Here is a 13,769-nt window from a genome sequence, read left to right on the forward strand (position 1 = left end):
GCAGGCAGAGGCAGGCAGATCTCTGTGAGTTCAAGGCTAGCCTGGTATACATGTGAATTCCAGGACAGCTAGCTACACAGAGAAGCCTTATCTTGAAAAACCCTGAATTGTGGGGCGGTGGAGGCTCATGCCTTTAGTCCTAGCACTCAGGAGGCAGCAGTAGGTGGATTTCTGTGAGTTCAAGACCAGCCTGGTCTATAAGAGCTAGTTCCAGGCAGCCTAGCCTCCAAAACCACAGAGAAACCCTGTTTTGAAAACAAACAAACAGAAAACAGATTAACCCCCCCATCTTGACATGCCTCTCTTTTTATATGGCACTGGGGATTGAACCCAGGATTCCTACACATTAGGTAAGCCCTCTATCGCCGAGCAATATCTTCATTCTTTCTCTTAAGAGTGTTGTGCACCAAGTCTTTTGCTGTATGGCTCTGGACCAGTTACTTAACCTCTCTGAACCCGTTCCAGGTCTGCAGATGGGGAAGTTATACGTACATTTTCACTGCAGGTAATTTAACTGGTGTAAAGCTCTTAGACCCGGATTCAATATTCCTCTTTCGGCACTAGCTATCATCCCATCCCTACCGCTGTTATGTCCTAATCATCACTCGCAGCCACATTCTTATCCCAGATCATTAATGTTAGTGATATGGAGGGGGTCTAGAAAGGATATAGAGATAAATGCATTCCGTGGCACTAACAGAGATTTATTTTGTGTCAGTTGTTCCAGCCATATGTGGGACACACAAGATACTCAAAATGTTTGCTGCCTGAATAAACAAATGCTTTCCCGATTAATTTCAAGTTCTTTATTTTGCGGTGCTAAGAGCCCTTGGCGGTGAGCTCAGAAGGCAGGACCGGAGATCCCAGCTGTCTCGGCTTTAGAACTGGAACAGCAGGGAGAAAAATCACGAAGGAACAAAATCGCATTAGATAGGCAGAAGTAGCCATCCACAAAGACTAAGAAAAGAAGGAGGGGGCCACCGCAAAGGCTTCTGGGAAGAGGCGGACAATCCTAGGAGCGCGGAGCGCTGACGTCACGCAAGGCGCCGCAAGCCCCGCCCCTGAGCCGGCTCACGTGGCCGAGAGGCGGGACCCGCGCTCGGTTTGTGAGAGTCAGAGCCATGGCGGGCTTGGTTGACTTCCAGGATGAGGAACAGGTGAAGTCTTTCCTGGAGAACATGAAGGTGGAATGCCACTACCAGTGCTACCGCGAGAAGGACCCGGACGGTGAGCGCCCCCCGCGCAGCCGGGGACGCAGAGGAGGGGCGCGAGCGTTTGGCTAGGGCGCGGTCACGTGGCGGGCCGAGGACACCTGAGGACGCGGTCAGGGACACTCGCGGGCTGTGGGCGGGGACTTGGGGGTTGTACCGGGGCGGGGCTTCTGCGGAGGGGCGGAGCCCTCAGGCCAGACCTGGCCAGAGTGGTCGGCTTTAGGGTGTGAGGACCCTCGGCTTACTTGTCTTTGAGAGAATCGGATAACATGCAAAGGAAATAAGTGAAATCTGGTTTCATAAGTGAAATTACAGGTTTGGTGTCACCTGTAGTTCTAGCATTCGGGAGGCCGAGGTAGGAGGATTACTTAGAGCTCAGGAGTTAAGGACCAGCCTGGATACAAAAAAGGAGTGGAGAGGGAGACTAGTGATGATGGTTGAGCGGTTACGAGCGCATACTCTTTTGCCCTCGTGGGGCTGTTCACAAGCGTCTGTAACTATAGTTTCAGGAGATCTATGCCTCTGGCCTCCGCACCACTTGCATTTATACATACATATACATTATTTATTTATGTATTTTGGGTTTTCGAGACAGGGTTTCTCAGTATTGCTTTGGAGCCTGTCCTGGCACTATCTCTGTAGACCAGGCTGGCCTGGTTTTCTCTGTGGCCCTGAAACTCCCACTGTAGATCTCAGATATCTACTTTCCTCTGCCCACCCAGTGCTGGGCCATCACTGCCTGGCACAAAATTAAATCTTTGTTTTGTTTCTCTGTGGCTTTGGCGGCTGTCCTGGAATAGCTCTTGTAGACTAGGCTGGTCTTGAACTCACAGAGATCCGCCTGCCTCTGCCTCCTGAGTGCTGAGCTAAAATTAAATCTTAAAAGAAAAAGGTGAAATAGGATAAGAGAACTGAGTGAAGGGCAGTACACCGTGGAATGGCATTTGAATAAGGCTTTAAAGGAGGAGACAAACCACTGTAGGTCTTCATAGGCAGAGGTAACAACAGCTAACGGAGAGGGCCGAAGCAGAAATGGCCCCTTGTGTGCAGTGAGATGGTCGAGTGTATGGATGATTGAGAGAAGCAGCCAGTGCCTTTGAGTTGTTTCCTAGTGTTTTATTTATTTAAGGGAAAAGAAAGAAAATGGCACTGGCCCTCCCTTCCAGTAGCTTGTAGTCTAGTTTCCAGGAAATGGCTAATATTTCTGGAAACTAGTCCACTACAGAGTGACTGTGTGGATGAGGAGGCCAGGATTATTCTTTGGTAGCTAGTCCATGTCCCAATTGAAGAGAAATTTCAGAGGACTTGGCCCTCTGGGGTCCCTGAGGAGCAGGATGGCTGGGCATGGTCTACAGGGGTGAGTTTTGTAGTCAATGGAGGAGAGATGGGAAAACACTGCTCTCCTTTGGAAGGTCGAAGTCAGGATCTGTCAGAATTAAGTCAAATAATTTTTGTTTGGCAGTCTTGAGCTGAAACCCGGGCTTCTGAATTTTCTTGCTGAGTGCAACTTTACCACCATTGCGCTCTATCTCTAGTTCCAGAATTAAGTCTGTACAGGGAACCTGGGCTCTGCAGAGTGTCTGGCCTTTTAAGTACGGAATTCAGACCTGATTCTGTAAACATGTTTGAGGAGTTCATGGTAGTTGATGTTTGTAATATACTGAGCAGTGTGAGTGGACAGCCATGTGAAAAACTGGCTGAGGACAGGGGGTATAGGTCAGTTGGTAGTGTTTACCTTGTGTACTACATGGGTATGGCAGCACATGCCTGGCCAGTAATCCTAGCACGCTAGGAGGGTCAGGGACAGCCTCAGCTACATAATGAGTTCTGGTTCAGCCTAGGTTATCTAAGAATTACTATTACTATTATATATGTATTATTACTGTTTTCAGTGTCGAATGTCCTCTTACCAGTTAGCTCCTTCTGTAGTCATCCAGACAGGTGCAAACATATGCACCCATGTAATGTTTTTACAAAGGCAAAGTAAATCTTCTCACTTGCCTTCTTTGTAGGAGATATCTCAGTTGGTAGCTTGCTTGTATTGTGGGGATAAGAATTGGACAGAGGGCCTCCCACACTCTTGGTGAGTACCACCGAGGTGCACAAGGCTCCAGCCCCCACTTCCTTCTTATGAGCTCTTCTGTAGTCTGTAGTTTGTAGTGTGCCCAGTGTGGATGGAGAGAGGCTCAGGTTCAGTCCCCAGCACTGATGTTTTATAGGGTCTTCCCTTCCTGCATATACATCCTGCCATATCTGTGAAAGATTAATTTCTTCTTCTACCTGTTTTATCTACAGGCTCTTTCTCCAGGACTTTCTGGCCCCTTTCCATCTCCTTGTCTTTCTTGATGTCTAGGGATGGAACCACCCAGGACCTTGTACTCTGCTTTGCCATGGAGCAACGCCTGCAGATCCTCATTGTCTTTAAGTAGCTAGTGCTTTCCTCATAGTCAGATCTCAGCTGTCCTAGTCCTTAGTGGCCCAAACTATTCACCGTTCTCCTAAGATGCACAACAAACTTTCTCCATCCTGGCTTATTTCAATTATAACACTTATTGTTTGAAAACATCGAGTTTCCTTATTATAGTTTGTCCTTACATAGCCTGAGCTGCATTCCTTGACTAGGTTGTAGAGGACCTTGAATTCCTTATCTTGGCTCCACCTTGTGAGTGCTGGGATTATAGACATGAATTTGCATGCCTGGCTTAGAGTATAAGTTTTAAGAAGCAAAGGACAATATTCCCAGCAGTTGTGTATCTGGTATATTCTTTCATACACAAGATAGTGCATATGTGTTTATCTATCTGTTGACTTAAAGTGAATGAGAAATGGTCTTTGATGTAGCTGAGAATGCTAAGAGGCTGGCTACCACTGAGACCCCAGAGAGGGCTGATGAGGATCAGAAGGAGGAGCATTGTTGGTGTCGGTCTTCCTGATCCATACATTGCTGGCCATGGGGAGACATGGTTCCTTGTAGGAGGGGCTGGACTGGATCTGACTGTGCTTGTTTCCCTGAACAGCTGAACAGCAGTTGCTGGCATGAGCATCTCTTCCCTCTCCTAGGTTGCTATCGGCTGGTGGACTATCTGGAGGGAATCCAGAAGAATTTTGAGGAAGCCGCCAAGGTGCTAAAGTTCAACTGTGAGGACAATGGGCACAGTGACAGCTGCTACAAGCTGGGGGCCTATTATGTGACTGGAAAAGGTAAGATGCGCATCTTCACAGGCCTCAGAGGCGGAGCACAGGCAGGGTCAGCAGAGGTAGTAGAAGAGCAAGGATCATTAAGTGAAACAGCCCTGTTTGCACCTTGTGGGACCTTGAGCTAGTTTATTTTTTTCTTTTTCTTAAAATTACATTTATTTATTTTGGTGTGGGACAGGTGTGTACCATGTCCTACTTGTGGATATCAGAGGACAAGTAGCAGAAGTTGGTTCTTTAATTCTACCGTGTGGGTTCTGGGAATTGAACCCAGGTCATCAGACTTGGCAGCAGCAAGTCATTTCTCTGGCTCATGATTAAAATAAGTTTTGAGACAGGGTCTCTCTATGTATCCCTGTGTGTCCTGGAACTCACTCTAGGCCAGGCTGGTCTCAAACTCACAGAGATCTGCCTGCCTCTATCTACCCCCTGAGTGCTGGGTTTAGAGGTTCAAACTTTTTAGCATAGGGTTTTACTGTAGTTTGGTTGGCTGTTCTAGTTATCGAAAGGAGGGAATTCCAACTGAGAAAATGCCTCCATAAGATCAGACTATAGGCCACCCTGTAGCACATTTTCTTAATTAGTGATTGATGGGGGAGGACCCAGCCCATTGTGGATGGGGCCACTCCTGGACAGGTCATGGTCCTGGGTTCTATAAGGCTATGGTCTACAAAACAAGTTTCAGGACTGGCCTGGTTCCACGGCTGCGCTAGCCCCAATAACACACAGAGACGCTGTGTTAGATTTAAAGCTGTTGGCCAGTTCCTAACATGTTTTTATTGGCTAGATTGGCTAGTTCTGTCTTAAATATTAACCCATTCCTATCAATCTAAGTATTTCCACGTGGTCTTATCTTACTGGAGAGAGGGCCTGGCATTCTACTCTCTACTGTCTCCGTCCTCCATGTTGAATCTCCTCCTATCTCTCCCTGAATCCTCCTTCTCTCCTAGTCCCACCTATCTTGCTTTCCTATTGGCCAACAGTGCTTTCTTTATTCATTAATCAATAAGAGAAACATATTTACAGAATTACATCTCCCATCACAGGACAGCCAGGACTGTTATACAGAGAAACTCTGCCATAAATAAGTAAGTAAATAAATAAATAAATAAATAGGAAAAGAAAAACAGAAAGCAGGCCAAGAAAGCTAGGGATGGATGATGGATGCAGAAGAATAAGCCAAATAAACCCTTTTCTCCTCAATTTGCCAATTTGCTTTTGGTCATGGTGTTTAATCACAGCAGTAGAAACCCTAACTAAGACACTGGCCTAGAATTCAATTTGTAGTCTAAGCTGGCCTGGAATTTTCAGGAACCTCCTGCCTCTGCTTCCTGAATGAGAAATTTCAGATTAGGTGCTGCTGGAAAGACCAGCCTTCAGTAGCTTGGGAATTGAAGGGGAGACATAGAGTCTGTGGGACTAATCACTTGATTGACCTTTGTATCTGTGGTGCCGGCGAGTGGGGCAAAATTTAATTCTCTGGGGCCAGTGGAAAGAGGAAAACACACCCACACACACCTCCAACATGCCAGGATCTCACCTAGGGTGCTGATGAATGGCAAGCCTTCAGCAGGACATAGAAACTGAAGAGGGGATATAGTGCAGGCAAAGTACTGGACAAACAGAACACATGAGGACTTTTCTGAGGGTCAAAGATTAGTTCTTTATTTTATTGTTCTTTCTGTCGCTTGTTCTACTGTATTCTTTTTCTGTTCTGTTCTTTTATCCTATTTCCCTTTTGTGTCTCTTTATTTTTTCCTTTACAGCTTATATACCACAAAAATCTTTCAAGCAATATAAAAATTACAATATGGTTGCATTCTATTTTTAAGTGAATGATTATGATGTGAATACAAGTTAAAAAATTGTATTTCCCATTTCCCTTATATGGTTAGACATTTTACGTATTATAGGTGAAAAACAAATTATCTCAAGAACCCATATACATTCATGTCCAAGCATATTATAGATTAACAAAGTGTAAACAAGTAAGGTACTTTTCTCGTAAGTTCTTTTACCAGCAGGCTTCATTTTGCCGTTACAAAGGAAGGATCAAAACAAGTTGGTAGTTATACATGCCTTTAATCCTGGCACTCCAGAGGCAGAGGCACGTGGATCTCTGTGATTTGAGGCTAGCCTGGTCTACAGAGCTATTTCCAGGACAGCCAGGACTATTACACAGAGACACCCTGTCTGGAAAAAGAGAAAAAAAAAAAAAAAAGGATCAATAATCATTTTATCATTATCTCAAAAGGTAATCTTATAAAAAAAAGACTTAAAAGAATCACAGATCTATCCGAGGCTAGAGTCACGCTCAGGTATTGGTTGTTGCCTTAGTGTGCTAGAGTCCTCAAAGAGTAACTGCTGACCTTATTCACTGGCTGTACACTGTCTGGCACAGTCAGTCACCAGGTTAGTGACATGCATCAGATTCGAAGTTAGGTTGGCTTTTATCCAGCTGTTAGAGGATGGCGTTTAAGGAACCTCTTTAAAAGGGGACAGTGCCATCCAGGTTACTTTGGAAAAGTTGGTATGAGGCATTACCACTTAAGAGGATCCAGAGCTTCTGCCCAACTGTCAACCTGGATAAGTTGTGAACACTGATCAGTGAGCAGACATGGGTCAATGCTGCCAAGAACAAGACTGGAGCTGCTCCCATCATTGATGTTGTGTGATTGGGCTACTACCAAGTCCTGGGGAAGGGGAAGCTCCCTAAGCAGCCTGTCATCGTGAAAGCCAAATTTTTCAGCAGAGGAGCTGAAGAGAAGATAAAGGGTGTTTGAGGTGCCTGTGTCCTGTGGCTTGAACCACCCGGGGAGGTTAATTAAATGCTAACATTCCAAAAAAAAAAAAAAAATCACAAATCTAAACTTTTATATATGAAAACCAGCCGTTTCTACTTTAAGTCCTCAGGGTACATACCCACTCACCACTCATCAACATTTTTGTTTTTATTAAATTAAAGCAGGAAGTTGAGAGCAGACATGGTTACAATGAATTAATCATTGTCTTTGATCACCAGCCTAGCATAGCAAAAAAGGTAGGTCAGACAGTGATAGCCAGGCTGCTATTGTTTTGTTCTCTGACCTCAAGTACTTTAAGTATGCCTTTAACTTTAAATTGTTCCCCAAGGTTTTCTACCTCAAAGCCATTAACAAAAACATCTTAACCCAACTTTACTAACAATCTACATGTCTAAATTCTCTCTAATGATGGTGGTTGAGTCATTAATCTGCTCCAGCAGCCATGCTTGGAAAAGTCAATCACTAATATTGTTAAGTACCAGTGACACTGAACAGTGAGGGCTAGAAACCCGCTGAGAATTTTCACACAGCCCATAGATTATGAGGATATGGTGATTATTCTTTCTGTTACATGTTCACTCTATTCTTTCTCAGTTCTGTTCTTCTACCCTGATGTTTCCCTTCATTTTTATTTATTTTTATTTTATGACCATGAAGGTAATAAGCAGAGTTATGCTCTTTATGACAGCATGAGGTCCTCAGGGTGTGTAGTTCTGCCTCTAGGGCTCACTCAGATGTGGCTCTGCTTTCTACCCAGCAGTGTTCCATGAGTTCCAATGCTGCCTGTTGGTTCCCTCGTATAGCTCCATACAATTAGGCCTTAGCTAGCCACTTGTAACTTCATGTTCCCGTTTTATCACCTGCAGACTGGGGGAAAATAGAGCCTGGACTTAATGTAGTTGGGTTACAGATTGAGATCTTGCCTCAGAATCCAAAAGAAAAAGTAAATGAAAGAAGTAGTTCTTACTCCATAGTATAAGTATGAAATACCACTTGAATAGATTATAGACCACCAAGAATACAAGGCCAATAAAGAGTCCTTTATTTGCTAGTGGCTTAGAATAGGCTCACACCAGAAAGAACTCTCCACCTGAATTGAAGCAGGGTGGGTTTCTAAAGTCCAAATCACAATTACATCACATCAGAGGCATGGCAGGGTAGAGGGGGATGTCTGCATGTGGGGTCAGTTTGTTAAAACAGTTTGTTTTCTGTGGTAAAACAATGAACCTCCGGAAGCTGCATGAGAGCGTTCTGCTGGGCAGGATGTAGTGCTGGGGTGTGCAGTTAGATAAACTAGGACAAAATGGAGTTACTTCAGGCAGTTCAGGTAAAGATACTAGTATGTGGGCTGTAAGATGGCTCAGATGTTAGGGGCACTTGTTCCTACAGAGGACCCAGGTTCTCAACCATTTGTAACTCCAGTTCCAGGGGATTCTGACCTCAGACACTATACACACATGGTGCACATACATTTACACAGGCAAAATACTTGAAATAAATACAATTTAAAGATAAAAGTAAAGCTGTCAGGATATGCTGAGCACAGAATAAAAACTGAGTAATTATGCCCTTTTATTTTTTCTCATGCCCTAATTGCCATTATATTCTAAGCAATGCTAAGTATTGCCAGATAACAAGTTTCCCTCTTTGCTTTAGTAAGTTGGGAATAGGGGTTAGTTTAGCTGGATGCTTTGGTCAAAACCCTGACAAGAGAAGTAGTTCTGCAGTTGTTGGAAGGTTTGATTGAAGTTGCCATTTAGATGTTGACTTACTCATGGGCCTGATGGCAAAGGCCTTGGTGCCTGTCAGCTATTGTCAGGGACATTTGATCCCAGTGACTGAACTCTCCATGTCTCCCTGCTGTGCTTTCTTCAGGGTAAGTAACCCAACCCCAACGGAGAATCCAAAAAGGATTGGAGTTGTGGCTTACTGTGGTTCACACTGGCTACTCTCCTAAGAGACCCGAGTTGGATTCCCAGCACTTACATGGCAGTTACACTATCTGTAGCCCTAATTCCAGGGGGTGTGATGCTCTCTTCTGGCCTCTCTGGGTACCAGGCGTGCATGTAATGCACATATATACATGCAGGCACTCACCTGTACTCATAGGTTAAAAAAAAGTTCAAACTATCTTCTGACATTCATGCATTCCCTTAACTGTAAGTCAGAATAAAAAAGCAGATCACATACTTCCAACAGATAAAGTCTCAGGATATACATTACCATTCCAAAACATAGGGTAGGGAGGAGAGTGAGGAAATATTGGACCAAACAAGACCAAAAACCTGCTGGGCAAACTCCAAACTCTGCCTCTCCATGTCTGATGTTAAAACGCTCTTCAGATCTCCAACTCCTTTCAACCTTGACTGCAACACACTTCTCTCTCTCGGGCTGGTTCCACTCCCCATTAGCAGCTTTCCTCAGCAGGCATCCCACGGTTCTGGCATCTCCAACATCTTGGGGTCTTCAATGCAATACAAGCTTCAATTTCACAGCTTCACACAATGGCCTCTCTAGACCTTCATTTAAGGACACTCCTGGTACCTGCTTGGCCTCAGAAGCTTTCTTTCAATGCAGAGGCAAATTCCATAGCCCCTTTCTTCTTATCCTTACTCTAAAGCCAGTGCCATGTGGCCAAAGTTGTCAAGTTCTGCTGCTTGCTGGAGCTGGAAATGGAAATGGCTCCCTCATTCAGTTACATCTTCACCAACTTTCTGGTTTTGATGATTTCCTAAACTTGACTGTCCTGAACTTAGATGTGTAGACCAGACTGGCCTCAAACTCAGAGATCTGCCAGCTTCTGTCTTCCCAGTGCTGGGATTAAAGGCATGTCCCACCACACCCAGCTCTAAGCTCTCTTTAGTTCCTTTTCACAAGTTGGACATTAGCTGGGTGGGATCTTGCTCTGAGGTCACCATTCCCTTTATTCCATTCTTAATCTGTGTATCTCCTTGAACACAGGGCTCAGCTCCATTCCACTTTGGTGCTCCTTGTCTCCTCAAATACTTTCCTACTCAGCTTGCCCCTCTTCATTATAAATTTCTATAAGAGTGCTAGTAATAACTACACCACACAGACAGTACTAGGCTGTTTCAAGATATCCTCTGCCAAGGGAATTAATCCTAATCTCTTCATTTGTGCCTCAGGCAGACTCTTGGGACAAGGTCAAAAAGCAGTCACATTCTTCACCAGTATATCACAAGAACAGTCTCTAGGCTACATACTAATATTTTCCTCAGATAACTCTTAGCACCACTATCTTCCTTGCTCCTACTAGTGTGGCCCATTAAGCAGCACTTATTGGATTCCACTGCTTTCCAACCCCAAATTCAGAGTCCACATTATTCCAAATAGAAACAAGGTCCGGCCTATCATAGCAATACCCCTGATTGGTCCCTGATACCAATTTCTGTCTTAGTTAGGATGCCTATTTCTGTGAAAAGACATCATGACCATGGCAACTCTTATAAAGGAAAACATTTAATTAGGTGGCTTACAGTTCAGAGTTCAGTCCATTATCACTGTTGGGACATGGCTGCATGAATGATGCTGGAGAGGTAACTAATAAGAGTTCTACATCAGGAGATGTAACAACAGGAAGTGGTCTCACTAGGTGTGGCTTGAGCATATATGAGGCCTCAAAGGCTACCTCCACAATGACACACTTTCTTTAACAAGGCCACACCTAATAGTGCCACTCCTTTTGAGGGGCATTTTTGTTCCAAGCCACCACACTAAATAGATAAGAAAAGATTGAATGCTACATTTTTTGAAACAACTTTATTATATAGCTTAGGTGATCTCAAACTTTGGATTCCTCTGCCTCTACTTACTCAGTGCTATAGCATCATAGGCATATACCACCCAGCTCCCATGTTATTTCTCCCTTGTTGGCATTGTTTTGTTTGTAATAGGGTCTCTCCATTAGGTAGTTCTGGCTGTCCTGCAACTCACAGGCATCCACCTGCCTGCCTCCCAAATGCTGGGATTAAAGGCGTGCACCACACACACCTTAGCTTTAGCTTTTTTCCTTTGGTCTGCCCAAAACTTTGTAGGATTGGAATCCTTAGGTACTCCAGATCCTTGTTCACAGAGAATTGGCATAAACACCCGCACATCCTTCCTTTACTTCAAATCATTTCTACTTGTGCTACCTAATCAGTATAAACACTAATGTAAATAGTTGTACCATGTACTGTTCTGGGAATGATGGGGAAGTCCATACATTTTTAGCATAGACATGTTTCTTCCCTGAATATTTTCAGTCCATGGTTGGTTAAATTTGCAGCTGCTGTCTGGTTTTAATGCTATAATAGTGTTCATAACTAATGGAATCTGCATATGCAGAACTCATAAATATGTAGGGCCAACTGTATATTTAGATTAAGAAGCATTCAGTTGCTTATTTTGGAAATGCTCTGTACTCGCTGTAGCCTCATGTGGTAGTCCCTGGTGCTCTTGAGTTGACGTGTCTCTTCCTGTCTTGGTTTCCCTGTAAGCTAGCACATGAACCAAAGAGTCCATGGCTACCACACTGGCTGCCTTCCTCCCTGTTACTTTAGCTCACAGGACTTAATTCAGGGCTTGTTTCCTAACCTTGGCCAGAAACAGGTTCAGCCCTGGCTGGTGGGTCACGGGAGGTACTGGAGATTGAACCCAAGCCTTCTGACATTGTTAGGCAAGAGCTCTACCACTGAGCTGTCTGCCCAGCCCTCAGGTTTACTTTTTCTTTGTTTTCTGTTTGTAGGTGGCCTGACTCAGGACCTAAAGGCTGCATCTGCCTGCTTTCTGATGGCTTGTGAGAAACCAGGAAAGAAGTCTGTGGAATCCTGTCACAATGTTGGACTCCTGGCACACGATGGACAGGTCAATGAGGATGGCCAGCCTGACCTGGCAAAGGCCAGGGACTACTACACCAGGGCCTGTGACGGTAGCTACGCAGCCAGCTGCTTCAACCTCAGTGCCATGTTTCTACAGGGTGCCCCTGGCTTTCCCAAGGACATGGGTCTAGCATGTAAATACTCAATGAAGGCCTGTGACCTGGGCCACGTCTGGGCCTGCGCCAATGCCAGCCGCATGTACAAACTGGGGGATGGTGTTGATAAGGATGAGGCCAAGGCCGAAATGCTGAAAAATAGAGCCCAGCAGCTGCACAAAGAACAGCAGAAAAACGTCCAACCTTTAACATTTGGGTAGCGTGTGGCCCACCTTCCCTTCCAAGCAACAGACAGCTTGACACTGGTACCTCTTCTGTGAGACCAGATGAGACCTTGGAGGTCAGTCAGTGCCATCTGCTCCCAGTGTCACTTGCTGGGAGTGGCTGGAAGTATGTGTTTTAGTAAACAGTCATTTGTGAGTATTCCATGAAGACATCCACATTATGGGGGACTTAATTTCTAAACTGGACCTCTGAAAAATAGGAGCAGCAAACTGTAGAGCCATAGTCTTTTGGGTTTGGGGAGACAAAGAGAAGTTGGGAAATTTAGCAGCCACAGGCCTCAAAGAATCAGAAGACTTGAAAATTAGAAAGTATCCTAATTTGCATAACAGAGGTCCTGAGGAGGTAAGAACAGCGCAGTCACGACAGCCGCCTTCTGCCTTACATAACCATGGTGTGGGCTCCTTGCCTTTCCAGGCAGACCTTTCGACAGATTGATAAGGATCAGGAGCTATGTGCTACATGAAGGTTGAAGGTAGCTATAGTATGCTTTGCATTTGCCAAAGAAGACAAAAGCTAAGCATCCCCTCCTCTAGACAAGACATTTGTAGTTAAAAATTAACCTCCTCAGCTACCTCTGCTTCTCATGGGAAGATCGATGAGTCCTGAAGCAGCTCCAGCTAGGAGTTAGTGACAGGATAGCACAAAGTTGTCCTCTGAACAGAGCCTTTTCTTTGTGTGCGTCGTGGTGGTGGTGGTGGTGGTGGTGGTGGTGGGAGTTTTGAGATGATTTCTCTGTATAATAGCCCTGACTGTCCTGGGACTCACTCGGTAGACCAAGCTGGCCTCGAACTCACAGAGATTCACCTGCCTCTGCCTCCTGAGTGCTGGGATTAAAGACCTGCACTACCACAAGGACCTTTTGAACAGGCCCTTGTGCTGCCTGTGCTGGTCTTGAACTCTCAGCCCTGCCTCAGCCTCTGGTGCAGACATGTACCACTATCCCAGGCAGGACTGAACATCTTAAACTGTCTGGATGAGTGGACTGTTTTTAATCTGTTATGCTCTTGTCCTCCAGACCCTGGCAGGATGGAATGTGTTCATCATGTTGGCTGTACATTTTTCTTTTTTGCCTTTGTGTGTGTGTGCCTTTTTAATATTTTTTCCTTCTATTGTCTCTGCTGCCACCAGGGGGCGAGCTTATCCTTTTCCTCTAATAGCTGGACCATTGTATCTGTCACTACCCAGGTCCCTTTTCTGGCTAAGGCAAGCTTGCCTTTGAGCATTGTAAGCGCAGTCAGCTGCCCTCTCCAGTTGATACAGGGAGGTCCTTTCCTGAGTGTGGAAAGAGCTTTTTAGAGAATAGCAGGGTTTTTTTTTTTTGTTTTGTTTTGTTTTGTT

The 13,769-nt window shown here is 44.9% G+C and overlaps 1 protein-coding gene and 1 non-coding gene across 2 annotated transcripts; both read left to right on the top strand.

The window, feature by feature from the left end:
- The first annotated feature begins 1,074 nt into the window (after positions 1–1,074).
- On the top strand, positions 1,075–12,569 carry LOC127225137 (cytochrome c oxidase assembly factor 7). The gene is made up of 3 exons (XM_051188424.1): positions 1,075–1,227; positions 4,272–4,412; positions 11,958–12,569. Exons 1-3 carry the CDS (start codon positions 1,122–1,124, stop codon positions 12,404–12,406), a joined length of 696 nt encoding a protein of 231 aa, XP_051044381.1. The 5' UTR covers positions 1,075–1,121; the 3' UTR covers positions 12,407–12,569.
- Positions 6,702–6,831, top strand: LOC127225530 (small nucleolar RNA SNORA3/SNORA45 family). The gene has a single exon (XR_007834814.1). It is a non-coding gene; the product is annotated as a small nucleolar RNA SNORA3/SNORA45 family (small nucleolar RNA).
- Positions 12,570–13,769: the final 1,200 nt, after the last annotated feature.

This window comes from Phodopus roborovskii, unplaced genomic scaffold, assembly GCF_943737965.1.
Source record: "Phodopus roborovskii unplaced genomic scaffold, PHOROB, whole genome shotgun sequence".
Classification (NCBI taxonomy): domain Eukaryota; kingdom Metazoa; phylum Chordata; class Mammalia; order Rodentia; family Cricetidae; genus Phodopus; species Phodopus roborovskii.

What these genes read in the sequence shown, in the direction of transcription:
- LOC127225137 (XM_051188424.1), top strand. Translation starts at nt 1,122, where the DNA reads ATGGCGGGCTTGGTTGACTTCCAGGATGAGGAACAGGTGAAGTCTTTC. An exon ending in CCGCGAGAAGGACCCGGACG is followed by an intron (nt 1,228 to 4,271) that starts GTGAGCGCCCCC and finishes TCCCTCTCCTAG; the next exon opens with GTTGCTATCGGCTGGTGGAC. An exon ending in CTATTATGTGACTGGAAAAG is followed by an intron (nt 4,413 to 11,957) that starts GTAAGATGCGCA and finishes TTCTGTTTGTAG; the next exon opens with GTGGCCTGACTCAGGACCTA.